The following is a 25197-nucleotide window of genomic DNA, read 5'->3' as shown; positions in this document are numbered from 1 at the left end:
TTATCTCCACAGGATTTCGCAGGTTCTGAGGCTGTATTACATAATCATGTCTTTGGTAGATTGGTCTCCTGTAAGGGCAGTCTGACCAAAAAAAAAAAAAAAAAACAACAACAACAACAACAACAAACCTGGGCTTTTCCTGCTAAATCTCCATCAGCCCAAATGGTGTCTAGTACACAGCAGACATGCATCCTTCCTTTCCCCCACCACAAATTCACTGAATAAATGTTCTGAGTGTGTTTGTGTGTACACACATGCTCACACAGACACACACACAGAGTATTAATCGGGTCCTTTATTTTCTGTATTTCCTGATGCAGGGAGGAGGTCTCCTTCTTGGAGGACTGGAGAGACCACCCCTTCCAGGGCTAGCCCATTCCTGGAGATAGCAAATAACTCACCTAAGACCACACTTTTCAAATGCAAACCTAGAACCCAGACCTCATACTCTCAATCATCTCTGTTCTAGGCGTTCACACTCTAAACCACCATTCCTCTGCCCTCACTGCCCCAGGGCCCGGCACCAGATACCTGGAGAGAACCCCCGTACCTCATGCCTGCTCAGATTATTCCAACTAGTCAATCCTAAACCTGCTTACTCTGCTTCGCTCATTCCTTTCCTCAGAAACCACACTAAAGCCTCTTGCCCACATTTCTCCCTCACCCCCCTGGGCTCCCGCTGCATCCTGACTGACCTTAACTTAGTGTAGCTCCCAGTGTGGCCCAAGGGCACACTCTGCAAACTCTGAGTAACAAAATGTTTTTCAATGTATCTCTTGATCTCTTGGCTTAGCCAAACCTAAATAATAATAAAACCTGCATTTTAAAATATACACATACAAATTTGCTAAATGACTCAAACAAATGAAGTTCACTGTGTCATCAAGCAAAATGACATGACCGTGACCAGGAGTCACGGTTTTCTTGGACTCATAAGAAATAAAGTGTCTGTGATGTTTTAAAGATTTAAATGTAATTTAGCCCTCATCTTGGTTCTGAGATTAATTTATGAATTGTTTTTGTGGTCATTATTGTTGAATTCTACTTTGACCCTCAAGCATTTTTTTTTTTTAAGATCTAAGGACCAATAAGTCAACAGAGCAGCCCTGCCTTGTTCTTTTTTTTTTTTCTTTTTCTTTCTTTTTTTAAAATTTTATTTATTTATTTGAGAAAGAGAGAGAGAGAGAGAGAGCTAGAGCTTGAAGGGGGGATGGGTCAGGAGGGATAGAAGGAGAAGCAGACTCCCTGCTGAGCAAGGAGCTGACTTGGTACTTGATCCCAGGACATCAGGATCACGAACTGAGCGGAAAGCGGACACTTAAATGACTGAGCCACCCACGCACCCCTGCCTTGTCCTTTTCTGCCAGACACAAATAATTAACACTAGACACCAAATACCAATAAATTGTCAATGAAGCACACACAAATTTATTCTCTTTAAACTTAAGGAAACAGTAAGTCTATAATTTAGAAAATTATAGGTAGCTTTAAAAGCAATGAGCACACATTTCCATGACTTGAAGCACTCAGTGAGTTTTTCAAAGAACATTAAAAACATTACAACACAGTTGTTCTCGTTCCAAAAAAATATAGTTCACGTTGTTCCATGGCCCACCGGTCAGATGCCTCGATGTTCTCTGCTGGCACACACCTCAGGCAGGGTTAAGTCTGGGCCTGACAGGCGGGGCAGTCCCAGAAACTGATCCTGAGAAAGTGACCTTTGATTCACCCTCACAGTAAGCTCAGAGGAATGTGCTGGGCAACTTGCACCTGGTAAGGAGGAAAGCCTGAGGCTGGAGTCTTCAGCACAATAGGGATGGCCAAAAAGCTACAAAGATGGCCACAGGAATGGCAAAAGGAGCTTCTAGAATGAACTGAAGGGAGCCTAAGCCCTGTCAGTTGCTGCCTCTGGCAGACAAGTCTTCAGTGGGATTTGATAGCCAGGCAAGCTTGCTCTCTAAGGGGGAAAGTGCCACAGAACTTTCCATTCCATGCAGCTGTCCTCACGTGGTCAAACTCATGCCTCCTCCACTTACGTTACACAGCACTACATAGCCACCATCACCCCGCTGGCACCCATATCCTCCCTAATAGAAATACCTTATCCTGCTTAAGGTATTAGTAATAATAAGAGCATGATGTTCAGCAAACTTCAGAAAGGTCTTAAAACTGTGTTCACATGCTCTGAAAAGATGCTTTCCTAATCTATGCAAGGATTAAAGATTTACACCAGAGGAGTGTTCTCTCTAGGGAATCAGCTTTCCTTTCTCACCCAAAGTCCCCACTGCCTCCCACATCCGGAGCAGGGCCTCTGCCCTCAGAGTACCGCCCTCCGAGTCCCAAAGTTTTAGGGCGGCTTGCTCCCTCCAACTCAAGGGTGGTATGTCCAGGGATTTGATGGGAGACATGAAACCATTAGTTTAACTTTTAAGAGTTATGTTTACTTTTAGCCATTTGAAACTGATGTTTCTGTGGATTTAAAATGGTCAAATATTGGAAGTTTCACATAGTTGAACCTCACATGTGTCCAAAACAATGTACTAGAAGAAAGCTGTATGATTTTGCTAATATTATTGCTTAGGAAGAAGACTAAAATAAATACTTTAGCAAGTCATGTATAAATAAGTAAAAAAATGTTCTGATGGTACAAACATGGCAAAACATGTTAAACTGATATCCACCTTTGAAGGGCAAACATCTGCATTTTGACAACCAGTGTTTCATATGCCTCTTTGGCCATTTCACATGCCCCATTTTGGTGGTTATTTTCTCTGTGTGTCTATGTGTTTGTGTTTTCTCTTCAACTGGTTTCCCAGACACTCCAAGGCAGGGAGTAATCTGAATGGTCAACATCTCAGCATAGTACCTTGTACACCATAGACGGACCTATCCTATGGACCAGCCGGTCACTTACAATGGTATCACCAGGAAACACCATTTGTTTTCCTTTTTTTGTTTGTTTGTTTTCTTTGAAGTAGGCTCTATGCCCAACACGGGGCTTGAACTCATGACTCTGAGTTCAAGTATGGCATACTCCACTGACAGAGCAAGCCAGGTACCCTGTTTTTCTTCTTGTTTTTCTAAAGCTGGAAAGTGATTGGCCATGCAGTTATGGCCAGGAAGACTTAGGCCTGCAGAAACTTAAAACTGAGGACTTCTAACAACGTGGCACATTAGAAACTGCCAAGAAGTATTAAGAGGTAGTGTGGTCTATTGGACAGAACACAGGCTGACCATCTGAACTCACTCCATTTAGCAGCCGAATATGCATTGTTTCCTCTGCTTTCCCATCCCAACAGACAATGCCACAAAAAGGTAGGAGGGGAGAGACTATGGGAAGCCAGCTCCTCCTATGACATGCTCCTAGCCCCATCCTCTCTGTTCAGCTACTGACCACTGTAGCCAGCATTAAGTTCAATACTGTTCTTAAAAAATGATGCCTAGGTCTTTTGAAATGTGTGGGGATAATTATGGCTCACATGTTTCAAAACATTACCTAATGTCACTCATACAACCTATCTACTTCACTTCTCATTTAAAAACACAAAATATTACACACAGTTGGTATTCTGAAAGGTCTTGTAACGTGTTTCTTTTAGATACAGCAATTAAGAAAAAAATTATGCCTACTAACCAGTCTTACTGTAATTCGTAGAATGCTAGGTCTTCATAATACCTAGGAGGTCAGTCACAAAGATGTTACGATCAATGGCATTTTTTATAATTATTATTGAAATGTGTGGTGAGGAGAGAAGAAAGATTGCTTTCATCTGGGGTGTCAGGGAAGTAGCACAGAGGGAAAACTATTGGCTGAGTCTTGAGGGAGTAAAAAAATACCTCAGTGGGGAGAGAGAGGGAAAATGGCAGCCCAAGAAGGGAACAAAAAACCCCAATGTGGGAAATCCAGAGTGGTGGAGACCACTGAAAGGACAGGGTTGTGTCTATTTTCACTACTTTACATTTAAGTGGAGTCATTCGATTATATTGGTCTCTATATCTACAGAATGACAATGGTAGTTTACATTCCCTAAAATGTTGCTTTGAGAAAGATGTGAAGGAATTTAAATTCATGCTTCCTAAGTATAATGTTTTCCTATATAAAGATGCCATCTTATCAGCTAGAAAACTGAAGTAAGCTTTTTTATAAAAAGACAGACTGAAAGGATTAGGAAGGTCTTGAAAATATAAACATACATTTACTCACCAACTCATGAAATACTAAAACTAGGGTTTTACTGCTCAAAGTATAAAAGGAAGCATTTTAGTAGAAAGAAATTAAAGCACATTTTACAGCATAGGAAGTAATCTCAGAATTCATTAACCAAGAGACCAAAATATATAACAAAATATATATTTTAAAAGAGTTTAAAATAAAGTCATGGAAAATAGGTTCATAATGATTTAGTTAAACCAGATTAGGAATGGCAGGAGTCTGTTCACAACCTTCGAGGAGCCCCAAAGTGAGCTTTCTGTAGCCTTAATATTGATCAGTTGCAAGGAAGAAAAAAAAATTCAGTAACAACATAAAGATTACTGGACTCTTAGAAGAAAGTTACTGTACCAGCCTGATGTTCATAATAGTGAGGACAGAGAACATTAATTCTAATCGGATACCCGCCATTGACTTGTGAAAAACATTTTAAAAGTTCAGTGAAAAGGTAGGTATGCTATGAACACAGAGATATCAACTCTAATAGAAAAGAGATTCTGAAAAATAAAATTTTGATGATATAAAACTCTATAGTCATAATCTTAGGGAAAGAAAAGGTGACACCGTTACAGATATCGCTAAGTCTTTACAAGAACTGCTGTGGTGAATTCTGGTTCTATAAAAATGAGAAGTAAATGGAAACAATGACACAGAAGTAAAGATAATCACAAAAGTGGGAAGAATTCTTAGAAGAATGCTAGAGAGGCCTATCCCCAGAAGGACTGGAACTGAACATTTTGAAAAAATACCAAAGGTAGTACATGGAATATATTTAAACATACCTGAAGAGAAGGGACAAGGACAAACAGAAATACTTCGGGGCAAGGCCATTAAAAATGCACAAGAAACATGAAAAAAAAATTGCTCAATTACCATTTTGTGGGTCTCCCTCTGCAAGCACACAATGCATTAACTGGAAATGGTATAATAAACCCCCATGGGCATGGAATTTCAGACCAGGTGGTAGTAGGAGTAGAGAGAGGGAAGATAGTAGAGCTATCTTCAGATACTCTCAGAATAAGAAACAAATGTGATGTTGAATCTAGGAGCCAATGAGATAGGATATTAGGTTAAATACTACCCACTTCTCTTCCCTGCAAATCTGAGTTTGTAGCAAGTTTATTAAGATTAGCTCACTTGACCTTGAGAACTTAGTGCCACATTGAAACTGCTCACAACAACTACAGAATTCCAAAGAACGGTGTCAGCTTTGGAATAACAATTTACTAGCTTGGTGACTCAGGGAAAAAAGAGAAAGGGTGAAGCTAATCTTCACATATTAGAAGGAAAGCAAATATAGAAGATAGATCAGATTAGTTAAGTGATACATCAAAGAAGGGAATGAGGACCAGTGGGATATGGCAAACCCATTTCAGGTTCATTCATTCTTTCCTCCTTTGGCTCAGTGAATATTTAGTTAACTCCTGTTGCATAGCATTGGTTTAAGTCCTACAACAACAAAAAACTCACTCCAAAGAAGACTGGCCCAGATAGATAGGGCAATACACAAGTATAAATGAATGGATAGAGAGCCAAATGCGTACTTTAATTAAAACATGGGTTAATATCAAGGACAGAGAGGAAGAATCAACCAACGCTCCCAGTGAAGTGATCTTGGATTTTCTTCATGGATGGCTGAAGGTTAAAACTGGAAGGGCATTAACAAGAAATGAAAAGCCTTTCAGTGATCAATAACACTATGAACAAAGACACTTGGGTGAAGAGTACATGGCATGTACAGAAATGAGTGTTTTTGTCTGGCTGCAGCTTAAGGGGCAAATGGTGGGGAATGATACTGAAAATATAGGCAGGGGAATGCCAGGGAGTTTGATTTCCATAGGCAATGGGGCCCTAATGGAGTATTTTAAATTGGGAGTGACAGGATCAAATTTATAATTTAAAATAATTCTTCAAGTGATATAGAGGGGAAGTTCACAGGGAGAAAAGCTTGAAGAGGTGAACCTATTCTGATAATAATTACTAGGGTCCAGGCAAGATACAGCAGTAGCAGAGGAGAGAGACAGTGGGAGTAGATTAGAGATATTTCTGCAGACAGAAAGATAGGACTTGGTGAGCAATTGGAATATGGAGGTAATGGTGCAAGAAGGTAATATTCAAAAATGATTCTCCCGTTTATAACTCAGGAGACTTGGTGGATAAAAATAGGGGATTTCCAAGGCATAAGAACAGTTAAAATACGAGTTTAGTGTGGAAGGAGGAAAATGTGAGCTTTCTTTTTTCTTTCTTTTTTTTTTTGAAGACTTTATTCATCTATTTGACAGTGAGAGAGACAACCAGAGACAGAACACAAGCACAGGGAGTGGGAGAGGGAGAAGCAGGGAGCCCAATGTGGGCCTCAATCCCAGGACCCTGGGATCATGACAAAAGCCGAAGGCAGACAACTGAGCCAGCCAGGAGCCCCAATGTGAACTTTCTATAGAGCAATCAATAGCCCTCATTAATGAACTTACATAATATCTGCAAGCATGTTGTCCCCCAGGCAGATATCTGATTCTACTGACAGCTACAGAGCTAGCCTCTGTGCTCGGCACACAGTGATTCTTGGCCTTTGATGGACACTGGAATCCCCTGAGGAGGTTTTTGTAACTATATCTGGTCTCCACACCCTGATTTCTAAACCCTCAGTGGATCTGATGTGAGGTTCCAAGCATTTTTTGAAACCACTCCAAAGGAGATTCTCATGTACATCAAAATTTGACAGCCACTGGGGATGTAGTCAACAAATAACTGATCCATTAATTAAAATAGGAAGGGAAGGAGAGAAGGCTTCCTGAGGTTTTTGAAGAAGCAGCTAGTTGCCTCTACTCAACGGTATGGTGTTGGTTGGAAAGTGTGCAACATGACCTTTCATATTTTCCAATCTAAAGGTTTCATGAATGTGATGTTATGGTGTCCCTAGCTTTGACTCTTGAAGACAGAGCACTGGTTGAGTGATCAATAAATCTTTTTGACGTCTTTCTCTTGCATTATTAATGGCCATCCTGCCTAATAGCAACACATTATTTAACTTTGTAATATTTTATTTACTTGCCCTAATGTCTGTTTCTTTTAGAATGGAGTTCCACGAAGGCAGGCATACTAGGTTTTTTTGCTCACTATTGTTTGTCCAGCATTTACCCAGCAAAACACAGATATTCAGTGTAGAAATGAGAAATGAGCCAGATTGTTCTTGTGAAAATTCTTAGGCTATACTGTATCACTTTCAATAAGCCTATGGACCTGTACGTGAGTGTATTATAGACCCAGAAAACAGCTTCAGAAATAATAAAAACACACACAGTAACAGATAAGACATTTTTTATATATTTTTTACCTCAAGGAAACACTTTGCCTCCAAAACTTTAAGGTTATATACACAGCTCCTTATAGAAAATAAATGAAAAATATGGAATAAATATATAAAAGGATGAAACAGGCCCACGTGTTTAAATCTGAGAAATATTTAAACCATGGTCCTATTCCATATCTAGATCTAGGAAGTCTTAACCTCAAAGTCTCATTGACCTGGGGCTTTCATATCCATTATGTGTTAGTAATCAGGTCTGACAATTAGGTACAAAACAAATACACAAATGAAAGGGTGGGAAGGATGGGAAGCTCAAAGTTCATCTTAGAGCAGTCGAAGAAGTAGAAACAGGTGGCTGATGTGAAGATCCAAAAATGTTACAAATCCCTCTATTAATTGTGAGCAATATGCTTCTATATGTTGAACAGTTAAACATCGGCTTAAAGTACTTACTACAGTATTCAACCAGCTCGTGACATTTTTTGCCATTTTACTGCCCTGGGACTGAATGTTTCCTCCCTCCCTCCCTCCCTGTCTCATTCCCTCTTCTTTCCTTCCTTCCTTTTTGGACAAAAATGATCAAAATCGGAATTTTCCTTTACCTACTATTTGCCAAGCATCTACAACCTTCACATATGTCAGCTCCTGTAACTGTCACAGCAGCTCAACAGATCAGGAAACTAGAGATCAGAGTGTGCTGATGTATGCCTGAAACTGGAATACCATAAAAAGTGTCCATTATAATAAAAAAAAATCACTGAAGCATCATTTTTATCCAGGTGAAAATGTATATTCTATGTATAAAAGCACAGTTTTATTAAAATACTAAATATAAACCTCAATTATGAGAACCATAAAGCACTGTGTTCTAATGATACAATTTGGCTTCCTAAGAAGAAAATAGTATTGTTTCAACTAATGGTACCAAAAAGATGTAGGATATACTGACCTCCTATGCCTTTTGACCTGGGACACTGAGAAGGGTATATCACCTCTGTGATATTCTTGCTAAAACTGTATAACCTCAATTTAATCAGAAGAGAGCATCAGACAAACCCATATCAAAGACATCCTGCAAATAACTAACCAGTACTCTTAAGAAATAATGTCATGGGTATGGAAGAAAAAGAAAGAATGTAGGACTGTTCTATTCATTTTTGGTATTTCTGGTGTATTCGGATCGTCAGTTTTTTTTTTTTTTTTAAAGATTTTATTTATTTATTTGACAGAGAGAGATCACAAATAGGCAGAGAGGCAGGCAGAGAGAGAGAGAGGAGGAAGCAGGCTCCCTGCTGGGCAGAGAGCCCGATGCGGGACTCGATCCCAGGACCCTGAGATCATGACCAGAGCTGAAGGCAGCGGCGTAACCCACTGAGCCACCCAGGCGCCCACGGATCGTCAGTTTAAAGACCAGCTGCCAGTACACAGTATTGGAAGCATAAATATAGGGTTAATTCTGTACTGTATCTAGGATATTAGCTAAACTTTATGATGCAAACTTGTTTTAATATTATTTGCAATCTTCCCTAAAACAGTTACAATCGAAAGAGGATTCTCTGTTAACTAGAAACTCCAGTTAACAGATTGAAAATGACTTTACACTAAGCTAAATATAGATGTCATTTCTTACAAAGGCTGTATGTCTTCCCAAATCAGTATCTGAGCTCAGAAGATTAGAATCAGGAAGGCTAGTTCCATTATCCTAACCAGAGAGCAGACCAGAGAGAGAGAGAGAAGTAGGACAAAAAAATGTCACGGGGAGGGGCAGGGATTGAAGCCAGGAGGAAGGAAACACTATTCCCTTAAAACACATTAATTAGCCTGTGAATACTACTAGATGCTCCAGGCTAGAAGTGAGCAGCTTGCTTCTAAACAGATTTTAATTTTTAATCCAGTGGAATAGGTCAGAAGCAGCTCTCCCACCGGAGGCCCTGGCCCAGAACCTACCTGCCCCCAGGCACCACTGCAGGTCTGCTGGTAACGTCACCTTTGGGTAAACGCAATCTCCAGGCAACTGCCTGGCTCTGGGAGCTCTGATCCCAAGGAGCAGTAATAAAAGCAGGACGAGATCTCACAGTAGGGTGGGGGTTTTTGCCTTCGGTATTTTTGCAGAAGTGAGAAAGGACTTCGCCAATTTAAAAAAAAAATTTTTTTTTAAAGTAGGAGTGGAGATATCTATGTTTGAAATAAAATTCTAATAAAGATCAGCTTTACTACTTAATTAAATTTGGGTAGAGGAATATATGTTAGTGCAAACGAGATATTCATGAGACAAACGGTCTGACTTGGGAAAGATCTCCCAGGGAATCAAACGTCTAAATGCAGGGGGCCCTGAACAGAGCAGTCCCCAGCACGTCCAGACACGGAGCTAAAACAAGTAATGATGAACCGAGTCTGACCGATTCCCAAGCTCCTCACAGACCTCAGATTAGCTGGGTATTAGTGCAGCAGGTCTCAGCTGTCCATGGAAATGAGAACACATTTTAAAAGCTGCATTTGAATTTTAAAGGTACTCAACATTTCTGCATTGTTTACTGAAAAAGGTCAACATGCTTGTGTCTTATTTATGCAAGGCAGAACCTCAGTCTGAAAGCACTAGGTTTGCCACATGGCATTCGCTAAGAATGTGTTAAATGCATAGTTCCAGAAGCGAGAGTATTATTTTTCAACTCAGTGAATGCATTATTAAAGGACTACTGCTGTGTCCTTATGGGCAGACGGGAGAGGAGGCAGGGACACTAAGTCACTCACTATAAATTCACAGCCACAACACCAAACCCACAGGACTCCACCCCTCTTCAATTCCCTTTTGTCCAATCTAGAAAAAAAGAAAAATGGAAACATTTAAATAAAACACATCTAAAACTTCAGAGCCAAGAGCAGGGTCTTTGGCTCTTTGGATAACAAGTACCTCATGGAGATTTGTGCCTGGTGTCCTTTCCCATATTTTGGATCTGTGTGAACATTCACAAGAGTCCTCAATTTTTCCTGCAGATCAGAAGTATAATACACTGACTCCTTCCAATAAGATTTGTGTTAAAATCATGAAATGCCCACACGAGTAATTTTTTATTAACTGAACCTGAAATAATACATAATACATACCAATTTTATGACAGTGAGAAGAGTTATGCACTGTAGTAAGCTGAGAGTATCTGTTGTATAAATTAAATCTTCTTAGGAGTAAGTCCAGTGTTTTAAGTAGGCTATGGAAAAGCATGATATTAATGCCAGGCAAGTTTCGACTGGAACACAGGCAAGCCTTTATCATTCTAGGAGAAATACTTCTCTATTATAGAGAAATTCCCTGATAAATTCAGAAATTATCTTTTTTACATATTTTTCACTTGGAAAAATGTTCTCTTTAAACTATGCATTTTTAATACATTATTGGATGTATAGCTATTAGATTTACATACAACTGTTCCAGTAGACATCTTCTATATAAAACAAAGTGAATCAGTGACAAAAATTCTTACCCTATTCGGATGTGGGGAGCAAATAAATGACCAGTATCCCCAAAAGCTTGGTACTATATGCCTGGTTTTATGTAACACTTTCCTCTTAAAAATAAGAATATGTAAAAAAACAAAAAAACAAAAAACAAAACTTAAGTCTTTGGAAACTTTCTTCAGGAAATTTCAGAAGACTATGGTTTTTAAATTACACTTTGGTTGGCTGTATTTTCCTCAACCTCATTTCCTCAACCTTAATTCTTATATTAAAAGAGCTGATGCTGACATAATTTGGTCCAACCCATCCACAGGTACAGCGCACATCACCCACTCTGCTCTGCGCGGGTAACAAGAGATGAATCAGGCACAGTCCACGGGTCCTGCCTTCCAAGAGCCCAGAGCTGGGCAGGCAGGATGGACAGCTGGATACCTGGGGGTACCAGACTGGGACTCTGTTCCAGCAGTATGAAGAACATGCTCTGGCAGCTCAGAATAAAGAGTGAGGATTCGGGAAGGGGATATGGGTAGGGAGGGCAGAGGCTCAGTAGAGCAGATGACTTTTGAGCTGGATCTTAGAACATGAGTAAGATTAGACCAGGCAGATGAGAGCATTCTAAGTTGGAAAAAAACAAATCAGCCCATGCATGCCAAATTTAAAAATCAGACTTTTAAGAGTGTTTGATTTCAGGGGACGCCTGGGTGGCTCAGTCGGTTAAGTGTCTGCCTTCTGCTCAAGTCATGATCCCGGGGTCCTGGGATGGAGCCCCTCAGTGGGGCTCCCTGCTCAGCGGGGAGCCTCCTTCTCTCTTTCCCTCTGTCTGTCCCCAGCACATTCGTACACACTCTCTGTCAGTTAAATAAATAAAACCTTCTTTTTTAAAAAGAGTTTCGCTTTGTGGCACCTGGGTGGCTCAGTGGGTTAAAGCCTCTGCCTCCGGCTCAGGTCATGATCTCGGGGTCCTAGGATTGAACCCTGCATCAGGCTCTCTGCCCAGAAGGGAGTCTGCTTCTTCCCCCGCTCTCTCTGCCTGCCTCTCTTGCCTACTTGTGATCTCTCTCTCTGTCAAATAAATAAATAAAATCTTAAAAAAATAAAAAAGTGTTTTGCTTCAAAAAGATTTAAGTTTGCAAAGCCTAACATGAGATAAGATCACGAAGTGGATGGTTACATTCTCACCAGCCTACCCTTCTCTCAAGCACCCTAGATGTTTAGGAAGTAGGTATAATTAGAAGGAGCAGAGGACTGAGAGCCCCTTGGTAGGAGCAGAGAAAGTGAGAATCCTTCCAGAACTGAAGTAAGATTGGGAACCAGCACTACATGCCTGTGAGGACAGGTGTTCCTGTTGAAATGAGAAAAAGCGTATCGCAGCGATCACGTAATTTCGGTCTGCTTAAATGCAAGCTACTCTCTTTTATAAGAAAGAGGGCCTACCAAGAAAAAAGCCTGCAAAGTGCCATCAGCTACAGGGTCCGTAAGAATTCTGCTCTGTGCTAGCGCCTACTGGTCACAAGTTGAGGTGAAAGCAAGAAGTTCCTTTCAGTGACTGAGTCACTCTGGTACTTGAGCACAGATGAAGACAGGCCTGGTGTTTTGTGCTCTGCCCATCTCCTGCCGCAGAGGGAAAAGAGAGGGAGAAAGCAAGGTCAGAAGGCCTGGAGAAGGAAAGGAGTTATGGGAAGTCCCTGTCCTCGGCTGGGCTCTAGGCAACGGCTCTAAGCTCTGAGGATTCTAGCGCTCAAGGGAGGATGGCTGGTTAGTGGCTGAGATATGATGAGGAGGACAGGACTTGGATGCACTTTCATAGTGCCTAGAAGCCAGCCAAACCAGAGTTTAAAAACCTAATGGACATTTAGGAAGCCAGAACCTAAATATAATAGGTAATATTTTGCTTATTCCTATTTCATAAAATGAAGTTCATCCATTCATATTGGTATTATTTTCAAAGGGGTACGTTATGTGTAAGTATCTATGTGTGCACTGGTGTATGTGTGTGTGTGTGAGAGAGAGAGAGAGGTTAAAAAAATAAACTGAGCATCTGGAGTGTGTGCATTGTTTATTTTTCTTTGGGCCATCTATAGAGGTAGAGCCAAGTTTCAGGAAGAATGTATTTAGGGCGCCTCGGAGTGTCTTAATTGTAATTCCCTTTTTATATGGGGAATTACAAAGTTATAGTTCCCCATATAAAAGGGGGCAGCTTCTGAGAGTTGTGTGATTGGCCCCTGAGCCTGTGGGGCCCCGCACGCCTCCTCCTGGGGTGTGTAGGCTGTGAGGCATGGGGCAGGGCTGCTCTAGGCTTTGAAGTCTTGGATTCTGACTCCCAGTTTTGGGAGGGGTCTGCTGCTGGCGCACTGCATGAACTTGGGCTGGTCACAGTTTTCTCAGGTAAAAATGCAAAGCCAGGGCTTGGATTTTAGGGACTTTTCATGGCTGTTTCCTCCCGCAGTGTTCTCTGACTTGGTAGCACAGGGTGATGTTCTAAAAAGAGGTTTTCATCCTTCTGGGTTTTACTTACTCACATTTGAGAGTCGCCGTAATAATAACAATGCCCCATCTAGTGTCCAAACAGGGAATACTGGTCCAGGAGTACACGTGTGGTGGGGAATGGCTCTCGGCCCTCTGTGGCATCAGGGCACAGAATGGCAGCTGGCAGAAAGGCTGCCCGGGGGGTCTTTTATCTCTCTGACCCAACTTGGTGGCAAAGGACATTTTTGAAAAAGCTGGGTTTTACAACTTCTAAGGATGATGTACAACGCCAGCACAGTAAGACTTTTATTAAGGTTGCCCAGAATGATCTTTCCTAATATTTTTACTGGCAGCGATGGCCATAAACACAGACGAGCCTCAGGGGGCTGGAGATCAGAAGGCAGCAACTTGCTGATGGACGGAAGGAAGGGATTCTGGGCGTGCCCCAAGCAATCCAGCCTCATTCTGGCATCTCACGTAGATTTTCACAGACAAAACCTGGAAGTCTGGCAGGGTTTCAATTCCCTCACCTTTCCCTTTTTGTTTCTTTCCTTCCAAATGCTCTCACAAGGAAAACGAATCTGACCATTAGCAGCTAACCACGTGCTCTTAGAACGTCCCACGTTCCTTACCACTCTCTGTCCCTCTTCCGACTGAATGCCACCCCACTGCGAAGAAAGCACGGGAGGGAAGGAACACGAATACTGGGACAATGCATGCATCGGTTAAGCAAACGGGCCTCCTCCTCCTGTGTTTGACTCTCTTGTGCTGCTTTTTCTTCACTAAGTGCGGGGGCAATTTAATTTTTATACTGCCTTGTAAAAATTGCTGCGGTGTGGGACCTGCCTCCCTCTAGGAAGCCAGGTCGGTTCTGTGGAACATTTGGGCAGTGTCTCCTGCATGCCAGACACTGTCTTAATGATGTCTGGGCTAGGAGAACATAATGAGCCCAAACTCAGAAATTCTCCATCGGGCTGCCCGTCCTGCCCACAGCCCTGTGACCTAGATTACTGGAAGCACGTTTCACTTCTTGTGACCAAGTTCTTAGCAGCAGAGATTTTTCTCCTTGTTTATTACACTTAGACTGATTCTCTTGATGGTTGAACTGACCCCAGCAGCTGCGTATCTTTTGGAATTCTCCAGTGCTGACCCGGGCCGATGGCCAAAAAACTCACCTGCCTGTTGACCTGCTTCGATCTCTTCTTACTAAACTGGGTGCTTCTCTGTCACCTTCCTCATTAGCCTCCCTTCCCTCCTTACCTGCCAGTCGGTCACTTGGAATTCTATGATTTACTAGCCCCTTGCAACTTCTGCTCATCTCTGAACTTTGGTTTGCCAGGCAGTTTAATTTGCCTCCACTGAGATCCATATTCCAAAAATCACTTGATTCTAGGGTGTCCCAAATTTTCCTGACCTCCCCTCATCACAGAGCCCATATACCTGCTCCATGGTCTTCATGCCCAACCCAAGAGCAGCATGCCCTCTGACTGAGTTCAGAGTGATGATCTCTGCTCAGTCCCACTAATCTAAATACAGGTCTGATGAGCTGAGGTATTCTTGACTACAACTATCACTTGGTAACCAGCAGCTCAGGAGGTTCAAACAGAAAACTGGTAAATAAAATTTGCCTTAGAGGCCTTCCATAACACAGTGATCTTTGACAAATACTGAAGAAAGAAGACATCTGGAATATTTACTGAACATCTAGAATGGTACCTGGTACACGATGGGGATTCAAAAAAATTTTGGCCAAGTTATATGTGGATATCTTTTAAATAACAAATTAAAAATGTTTGGAGTTAAAATTGGATATTGTCAACTCCTTTCGGTTAAAGAATCTATCTGGTTCATAAAGATATCCCCAGGACCCAGCACAGTGCCTGCCGTATAGTAGGGCTGATAGAAATTTGCTGAATTAAAATGACTTTGTAGAGAAAATTATGTCAAAGTCACTTCTGGAAGATGTCTAATTTCCCGGGAGGCTAGATGTGGTAGGACAGCTTAAGATGTCCAGACAAAACTATCAGAGCAGTTGGACCCCTAAATCTATAGGCTACAATATTCTGGAGGCACTAGAGTCTGTGAATCTACCCCATGGGTATGAATCTCAACAAGAGAGGAATAGGAACTCTTCAGTGACCTAATGTACATTCCCCTCCTGCTGGGATCTTCTGTGCCTTCAGGTTTGACCTGGGAGGCAAAACTCTTCTGGACAGCTGCTTACTCATAAGCAAAACTAGGAAGCTGAGCTTGGCTGTGCCCCAATGATGCCTGAAACATGGATGAACTTGAAACAGCCAGCTATGGGCCCTCTAATGGAGCCCAACATAGTTGCCACAACAGCTGGATGGCAAAGGGCCATCCTGTAATCCTGTAATGCTCTTAGTGAATGCTGTAAGGCTAAGTGGTTTAGAACACTTAATTTTTTGTTATAGTTGAAGCTATTGAGAAATGTAGGAAACACTATACTTAGGTCATTCAAGGGTGCAAGATTCTCAAAGTATATTAGAATGTGTTAGTGCTCATTTTGCATAAACCATAAAGCATCCATTTTTAAAATACCCATAGCAATCAATGTTTTTAATTGAGCAGAAAAACATATAGAGCTATAGAAATGTTTAGTCCGAGCTGTGGTTCCTGACAGTCATCTTCAGAGATAAATTTCCACAATGGATGTTTCAATTAAAACAGTAATATTTATTGAAAGGTAAACCATAAATGCATAGTCACTTGAAACATTATTGAACAGAAGTAATTTATACTGCAGCTGGAGCACTGCATTTTAGCCTTGCTTTGATTTTATCAGCATTTGTCAATTAATCAACGTGAACCTTGTAAAACATGTTCTCTTATTAGTGGAAACAAGCAATTGCTTGCAGACTTTGAAGGAAAGGTCATTTAATAATTTGCTAATTGTGCAAAGATAGATTTAAACTTAAAAAGAAAGGCAAACAAATGCCCATTACTGCTGTGCATACATGTGACTTTAAGTTTAACGTTGCTCACTTAAATGTGGTCCATGATTCCATTTTTGTTTTCATTTTTAACTGAACAGCAGAAAAAGATTAAGACAGAAAAAAAGTAAACTCAGGTTTTAAAATTTATTTTAAGAAATTTCTTGTTGTCACCTTTACCATTTCAAAGGAGTTGCTGGCCTTGAGGCTATGGTTCTAAAAAATTAACTACATTTTCCTGGGGAAATAAAAAAAGAGAGAAAAAAGACAAAGCAAAAGAAATAGAAAACAGCAGCACCAAAGAGCCATACAGTGGCAATGTTCCGTTTCCTTCTTTCTTTTTGGTTTTTTTATTTGCCTTAACTCATCCTTCATCCTGCAAGATGAGATGTCAGCTCCTGCTTCTGACTGCTGGTTCATTTTAAGTTCAGTAAGTGAGCAAGAAGCTGAGTCAAGTTCTCCCCGGGCAAACCCTGCACCCGCGCACGTGCTGACTTGACTCCCTCCGCCCCCCAGAAAGTGCTTCCACTTCCAGCACCGCTACCATGCGCTCTGCAGTCACCCACGGGATGCCACATTTAAAACGGGGAACATACCTTGGGGAGCAATTTCTACACTGGCGTCTGCAGGACTGAATCGAGAAATCCGCACCATCTTGGAAGTGGCTGTGACGCCGAGGACAAGATCACATGCCTCGAGGCATTTGTAAGACTAAGAATTTTGCATGGAGTTTACGGAGAGGAGACCGACATTGGTGGAACGGAGATGGGTGCTGCCAGACCCAGTCTGGGCAGACTGCTTTGCTGCACGGCTCCTTTTATAAGGGTTACGAGGCCCGGAGTTGCTCTCTGCCTGCTCAAACTGGCTTATCAATCCATTCCATTCCGTTCTGTTCTGTTCTAAATAAGTCATTATTTCAGGCACATTTCCCTAAGCAGATGCAAACACTCTTTTCCTCTGTGAGATTCCCTTGGGCAAATTAGGCTTCTTGGAAAAGGGTCAAGGAGCAATCAAACAAAATACCTACTGAGAAACAAGCCTGTGTTTTGGGGGGATGCTGTCAGTCACACCAGCCAGGAATCCGATTTGAGATACTGCCTGGGCCATAATCTTGAATGTGATAGAGCTGGTGATGGGGCACAGACTCCTGATATCTGCAGCCCAAGTTTCTTTTTATGGTCATAACTGATAGGATTATTTTTTTTCCCAGCTTTATTGAGGTAGAACAGGCAGAAACAATTATATAAATTTAATGTGTACATACAGTGCTGATAGATACCACAACTTTTTTGTGGTAATCATCTCACATAGTTACCTTTCTGGTGAGAAGGGTTTATGTCTCAAGGAAACAAAACTGATAGTTGTAAGACAATGGAAAAAAATCTCCTTGTCTAATATTTCTAATTAAATGCTGCTAATCAAATTCCAATTTCTTAATTAAACTAATAAAAACTTTTATTAGGGAAAAGTAACTATAAAGTTGCTATCTTGTGTTCTCATCATCTTATCTAACAAATGTGGGATATTTCTGAAATAAACACTCATTAAATTTTTTTTTTTTTTAGTCCGAGGGAGAAAAGTCCCTTTTATGTTCTTTGAGTATCTGCCTTAATTCACTTCAGGTTCAGGTTGCTCACTTGCATATACCAAGACTTTTTTCCAAACAGGAGAGACAAGAGGCACATGCAAAAGCGGGCAGGCTGGCGGCTGGGTTACAGAAGGGCTGTTTCCCGACAGGAGTTATTTCGACATAAACACATATACCACATTACGAAGCCACAGGGAAAAATGAATGGATGTGGATGGCAGGTTTTCATTTGTTTCCGTGACATTCTGTAAATAAGTTTGTGTGTTTCAATTCAAACGGTTCCATTATCTCAGAGGTCTTAATCATTTGTGATGGCAGTTTCGGAAGTGCTCAAAGCGCGTGCTTAAGGAGCATTACTGGTATTTGGTGTAGTCGTGCTACCTTAAGCAGATTTACAACTTTGTTCATGGTTATTCTTGATCATCTCTATTTAAAAGTAAGTTCAGGCTCATGAGGTGCCTCAAGCATCTTCTGGCGTTTCTGTCTGTTGGTCAGCTCTCCCCCCACTATATCTGGCTCTGCTGGGCACCCGCACACTCTTCCCATGGAACTACAGTTGGCAAGGTGAACGGCGGGAATGGTGGCTGGTGGCACTAAACTAGGGAACGCATTTAAAGAGGGCAGCCTTGTTTGAAAATGTCCCCTGGATTTTGGTTGTATCAGGTGAGGCAAGGCCAGAATTTTAGGAGTGTTTGCCCATGAAAAGACAGTTTGCTCTATGCACTTCCCAAGAGGAGGGGGCCATGCAGTGCCAAGAGGGTCTGGAGGCACCAGGGTCAGCTGGAATCACAGGGAATAAGGGGGGGAATTTGGGCAACAAACTTGTTGGTGTTTTCTGCAGGAAAGGCAAAGCAAGGCAAGGTGAGAGGTTTAGGGTTGGCTAGTCAGCGAAATTTCAGCGGTATACGACTGGTTCCCAACTGTCCCGTATCTGGGGCTGAGGTGATTTAGTAGGGGGGATAATATTCTGGACTGCAAGGGCCTGAGAAAAGGAGGTGGGTGGGGGCATGGGCTCAGGATGGCTTGATCTGCACATCCGAAGAGTGTTCCTAGGCCAATTGTTTGAGATCTCTAGGAATTAGCTAACCCTGCATGGACAGAGCCTTCCCCAGGATCTGCGAGGCCCTAGGATATCCAATTATCATGAAATACAGAAAATAAAAAACACGATTAATGCAACCCTGTCAGAAACACTGCCTCAGAAGCATAAGAACAGAGTTTCTCAGACTCCACGGTGCAGAGAAATCACCAGGTATTTTGTTAAACTACATGCGGATTCATTTGATCAGGTGGGGTTTGAGACTCTGCATTTCCTATAAACTCCCTAGTGCTGTTGGGACCACCGTGAGAACCCAGGGAGAAGAATATCCCTACAAGTCTGCTCTCTAGCTCACCTTCTGCCGAGAAAAGGGGAGGGCTTCACATTTACTGAGCCCTGCTGTGAACCAGCTCCCGCCGGGCACTGAATATTCAGACTTCATCCTATCTCACTTGGACAACACCCTCTGCTCCTAGGAAAAATTATCCCCGTTTTAGAGGTAGGAGAACTGAGGCTCCGGGTGATTAAGTCACGGGGCTTGGGTCACTTAGTAAGAAGTTATAAATGTATCTGACCTAAAACCCTTTTGTTTTTTTTTTTGCCCCACTACAACATCAATACAGATGGCACCACTCTGATGGAAAATAAAAAGTCTGATCTGATAAAGGCTTCATAAAGTATAAAGTCCATGGACTTGAATCATGGGGGCATTTCTAACTTGACTTCTGAAAAGAAGGGAAATTCTAAATGGTGTTCATTATCTCGGGACCAGAAATAAATGGTGCTGACTAAGTAACTTCTATTTTTTTATGGCCTTTGGAGAAACACTGTGAATGGGACTCCCTCTTAAACTAGTGTAAAACACACAGAAACCCTACTGTACCTTACATCCCAGTAAGGAATATATACATCATAAACAAAATAAATACGTGATATGTCAAATAGGGATAAAAGTTAATGGAGAAAAAGCAGGAGAGGGGATGATTGTGATTGTAAACGCAGTGGTGAAGGAAGAGCCAACAGAAACAGTGACATCACCGTAAAGACATGAAGGGAATCCTCCCATTCCACGCTGACGTTCCCTTTGGCAGTGTGCGTTAAAGCTCTCCCCATAACAGAACTGAACAGGTCTACCTCATTCTCTTTTGTGGGTCCATAGGATACCACTGTTTGCACATAAGAAGGTTCTAGATTAATCCTGTTGTAGAATTTGTTAAGATGATCAGTTAGAGGTCATAAAAAGATTGGGGAAATGTAGCATCCAACCTGATGAAGTGCTCAGGTGTAAGAAGCTCTGGATAGAAGTCCCAGAGCCACTCACAGCTTCGCCCCCCACCGGCCCCCTGCACCGGTGCTTGTGTTATCCTTGAGTATTGCTGGAATGTCTTTTTGAGTGTTCTGGCCTCAGGAGAGGTTCTCCCCTTTCCCCCTCATCTTAGCCTATGCTACTGTCGACCATGCACAGGGGGATGTCTAGAAGCTCCTCTAGCTGGGGTTGGTGGGGTAGCCAAGGCAACATCCTGTTTGCAATTTTCCTCAGTGCCAGGCTACCTGGAATCCTTACAGAGTCAAAGGAAATCTTTGACCTTCCAGGTGACAAGCTTTATACATCCCCCACAAATGAAGTAGAAACAAACATTTTAGGGAGCAGGTAACCCTCTGGGCTCTGAAGGTTATCTTCCCCTTTAGGAGAAAGCATGTAAGCTTCCCTAAAACAAAACAAACAAAATCCTTACCTTCCAGTAAAATTTATTAATGTGGATACAGATGTTTAACTCTGGGCCATCTGACTGAACAGATTCCACATTTAATGAAAGATTAATTTATTCATTTAATTATTATCTGAGGCGGGGCCTGGAATATGTCAGCACTCAGCCAAGCTCTGTAGGAGGAATAAATATCAGTGCACCATGGCTCCTGTCCTTGTCACCTTCTAGCTTTCAGCAAAGACAGGACAAGTAAAAAACCAAACAACACAACATAGCAGGACTGTGGTAAGTGGTGTCACACGCAATACAATGAGTATTAAGACAAAGGGGAGAACACTATGATCCGAGGCCTCTTGAAGACCCTTCAGAGAGGAATCCAAAGCGAGATACAAAATGGGAAAAGTGGAACAAGGAGACTCTGGGACTGGGTGTGTGTGTGCGAACACGTGTGAGTGGAAGGGGAGCACAGGCCCAGCTGAGGGGAAGAACAGATGCTGCAAGGGACTGTGCAGTGGCCCTGAAGAGCTTCAGCGCTGAATTTGGGGTGTGCTTGAATGGCAGGCAACGTTGGCTGAGGTGAGACCAGCAGAGGGTACTAAGGCCACGACTTCGTTATTAGATGTGGGATAAATACATTAGTTTCAAAAGAGATACAAAAAAGCAACATTAGCTTCTTCCTCTGTTTTTGTTTTTTTTGTGGTGTACAGGAGTGGGGGAGGGTTGTACTCTTTGGTTTTACAACCTCTACTTCTAATTCCAGTAATTTTTAAAACCCACTTCATACTTTTCAAAATAAGATATGCCTATAGTTTAAAAAAGCTATAAGGCCTGTACTATAAGGCCTGTACTATAAGGCCTATAATTAAAAACAACCATCCCGTCTGTCACCTGTCCCCCCAACCCCTTCCTGCTCCTTGGAGGAGATCACGTTTTTGGTTTGCTTTATTATGAAAGAGAGTTATTTGCCAGAGTGAGCTCGTTACACAGGTAAGTCTTTGGCCCCATGCAGTTAGTTACTCTCAGTTTGATAAATCTATGTGTTATCCAGAAGAGAGAGACTAACTGGTAACCAACCCATCCCTCCCCACAAAGAGAATGAATCCTGCCGTGGAAGAGAAAACTACTTTCAACTTCCAAATTTAAGTAATGTGTACATACTGATATTTCTCAATTTACCGTTTTTAGAGATTACCTTCTGTCTCCCTAGTAGACAAAGAGAAATTTAGCAGCCCTGTACCATCACCACCTCCCAGCAAGCTTCCTCCCATATCTTCCCAGTACGTTAAAGTAGCGATTTGGGGTTGAATCAAAACTCTGTGTTTAGATCGTTATGACTGTATAATAATTGTTTACTATTGAGCCACATAGTGTAAGAAAACACTTCCTAGCTTGTGCAATATTTAGCTTTTCTGGTGGCCCCTCCCTTTTTGTCTAATACTAATTGCTCCTGCACTTTTTAAAGTTTAAACTTTTAAACTACAAAAGCGCTATTAAAACCATTTTTTCTTTACGTGATCAACAGCATCAGTTAATCTGTCACTTCTATTCTTCCCTCAAGGATCCTCCCACTGAGTTGTCTGGTCTAGTGGTTTCCCAGGCCAGCTGCCCACCTGTTGTCCTGGGGCTTCTTTTTAACACCATCTTGCGAAATCCCTGCGCCTCTCGCCTGTGTTGGGTCCCCCGTTTCCTGGATCCCATGGCTTCCTCTTTCTTGGTTTACATCCTCATTTTTGTAGAGCACATTCTCTAGTAGCTTCCTGAGAAAAGGTACATGGGAGGTAAATTTGTTGAGACCTTCCTTAAGCGTCTGAAAACGTCTTAATTCTACACTCAACACTTGCTACTTAAGCTTGTCATTGAATCCTAAGTAAAATCATCTGCTTAAGCATTGTGAGGGCTGAACTGTCTTTGGGCGCTTGAGGAGCCTGATGTCATTGGCATTCCTGATCTTTTATATATGACCTATTTTTCTGGAAGGTTTTGGAATCTTCTTTGTAATCCCTGGTATTCGAAACCTCATATTAAAGGATCTCAGTGAGGATCTTTTCTTATCCATTTTTCTGGACCCTTCAAATGTGGATATGCCTATTGTTTCATTTTGAAATTTTTCTTGTATTATTTTTTGATACTTGTCTCCTCACCATTTTTTTTTTTTTCCTGTTTTCTCTTTCTGGAACTCCTATGGTAAGATGCTGAATCTAATGGACTCATCCACTGCATTTCTTACCTTCTTTTCCCTCTTGTCCACCTTTGCCCTGTTAATCTACTTTCTAGAAAGTTTACTTGACTTTATCTTCTATACCTCTGGATATATATATATATATATTTTTTACTCTGAGTTTAATTTCCAGGAGCTCTTATGTTCAGATTATCCTTTTTAAAAATAGGATGCCCTTTTTATTTTGTAGATCTAATACTGTCCTCTAATCTTTCTGAAGATATTTAGGTTATTTAAAGTTTTTCTTCTACTTCTGAGTTATCTATATTTTCACTGAGCAACCCCCCCAACTTCCCTGTTTTGATCTCTATATTTTATTCTGTATTTTATATTGGGGCTTAAACTCACTGGTGACTCTCTCACTATTCATTTATATTTCAGATACAAACACACACACACACACATGCACTTTGGAACAGTGAGTCTTTACAAGACTAAGTGGAAGCCCTGCATGGGTGCAGGGCATTTTTATTACCTGGCAAGCATCCTTGTGGGGTAACTGGGTAGGGAATCCAGCCATTTTGATAGGAATTCCAAACACCAGTCAGGTCATTTCTTTGAGTTGTTCAGTTTCTTTAGATGAGCATCCTTTAAACTCTTATGTAAAGAGCTGGTCCCCAGCACTAGCTGCTCTGGAGCTCTGCTATGAAATAGTCCAGGAGGGTCGAACTTGTTCCCTATGGACTTTAGTTCCCCTGGCTTTACCTCTCCAGTCTGGGCTGCATTTCCTTGAGTCCAGAGCAGCTCTGAGTCACTTTAGCTGGAAACTGTGCCTCAAGCATTCAGCATGGATGGAAAACTGTTAGGGATGATGTGATGTAGGGAGAGGACTAATGCTCACACCCTTCCAAGTCTCCCCAGGGTCCTCCAGAATGAATTTGCAGGCTTTTCCCAGGCTAGCTCAGCTCCTCCTCCTCCATCAAGGTGCCATCTTCCCCAAATGTGCTGACATCTCCTACTTGGCAGCATCTCCTCCTTGGCTTGGTCTCTCTTGCTCTCATTCTCTTTTTATCTTTTTTGTAGATTTTTGACCCTTTACTACAATTTCAGGGAGATTTGGGGATAAGAAGATGTGAATGCATTGTCTTCAATCTGACAGAACACAGGTTTCCAGTCTTATAAATTTTTCCTGGGTTTTATGTTCTTATTATGTATTCTACTCTGGTCTAGTTTGTTTATCCAGAGAATTTCAGGTTACCCCTAATCAACGACTAACTACCTGAAACCTATTTTCAGGGAGAATGTTGCCCAAATCAGTTTAATTATCCATTATTTTCAAGGTAGTGTTATGCAAAGTGAGTTGAACTCCTCTAAGAATTTAGCTTTACAGTGTCTCATTGTTATCTTGACTCCAGAAGTTTGGACCCATAATCAACTTGAGGCAGATGCCACGTCAATTTCTTAGTACAAGGGAAGGAAGGAAAGAAGGGAGGGAGGGAGGAAGGGAGGGTTGAGAAGGTGAGCTGGGGGGACAGAGTGGGGAAGGAAATAAAAGAAACAGACATCAAGAAAAGGATTTTAAAAAATCCTGAGACGACTGGCCCAAATAACTATTTTAAGAAAATCTGTATAAGTTTATTAAACAAAAGACTGCTGAAAGTCATCTGACTTTAAGATAACTCTAAACAATGCTCACTCACACCGAAGGCATTCAAGTAATGAAATCACTAAGTGTTTAGGGAGAAACTCCATCCATTCATTCATTCAGGAACACGAACCCAAAATTCATATAAAAAACACCATTATCCAGCAAAAACAATCCAGATAAGAAAGTGTCACAATTACATGCTCAGATTATCTTCCAGTTATGTTCCTGTCCTTTTACTGCCCCCAAAACTATCTATGTATGCACTAATATATATTATATATATTCCTTACCTCATTCCCAAAATAAATTTAGGTCAGATTACTGGCTATCCTTTTAATATGTTTTTATTTTTCCTGAATATATTTCTTACAAATTTGTCTACCTGAAATTATGTAATTCTCTCTATACTATGCTATAACTCAATTATGGGCCAATAACTGTTTTAAAAAGTAAGTATGTTGTCCACAGCAATGCTTCTAAAGCAGCTGTGATCATATCTTTGCGCTTCATAAGATGAAAGACTTTGTAGTCAGACTGACCTTGTTTTAAATCCTAACTCTTCCAACATACTGAATGTATGATCTTCAAAAAGCTCACAATCTCCTTAACAGGAAAACAGACATAATATTATCTATTTTGCAGGTTTTTATGAGGATCAAATAACA

At 41.4% G+C, this 25197-nt stretch overlaps 1 protein-coding gene across 15 annotated transcripts in view; it reads right to left on the bottom strand.

Moving 5' to 3' along the window:
• ENOX1 (ecto-NOX disulfide-thiol exchanger 1) overlaps nt 1–25197 on the bottom strand; it is a 563146-nt gene that overhangs the window by 230048 nt on the left and 307901 nt on the right. For 9 of the 15 annotated variants that reach the window (XM_082701321.1, XM_082701322.1, XM_082701313.1 and 6 more), the window contains one exon: nt 22337–22483. The exons of 3 other annotated variants lie outside the window; for them this stretch is intronic. In XM_082701321.1, the coding sequence (XP_082557447.1) occupies nt 22337–22424 (88 nt within the window). In that variant the 5' untranslated portion in view covers nt 22425–22483. Of the gene's footprint in view, nt 1–9464; nt 9579–16986; nt 17210–22336; nt 22484–23419; nt 24009–25197 lie in introns of those variants that run through there. 3 more of the 15 variants (XM_082701314.1, XM_082701315.1, XM_082701318.1) reach the window with 3 other exon arrangements.

This window comes from Mustela nivalis (genome assembly GCF_964662115.1).
Source record: "Mustela nivalis genome assembly, chromosome: 15".
Taxonomy (NCBI): domain Eukaryota; kingdom Metazoa; phylum Chordata; class Mammalia; order Carnivora; family Mustelidae; genus Mustela; species Mustela nivalis.
This window is presented reverse-complemented; position numbering and strand designations above follow the sequence as displayed.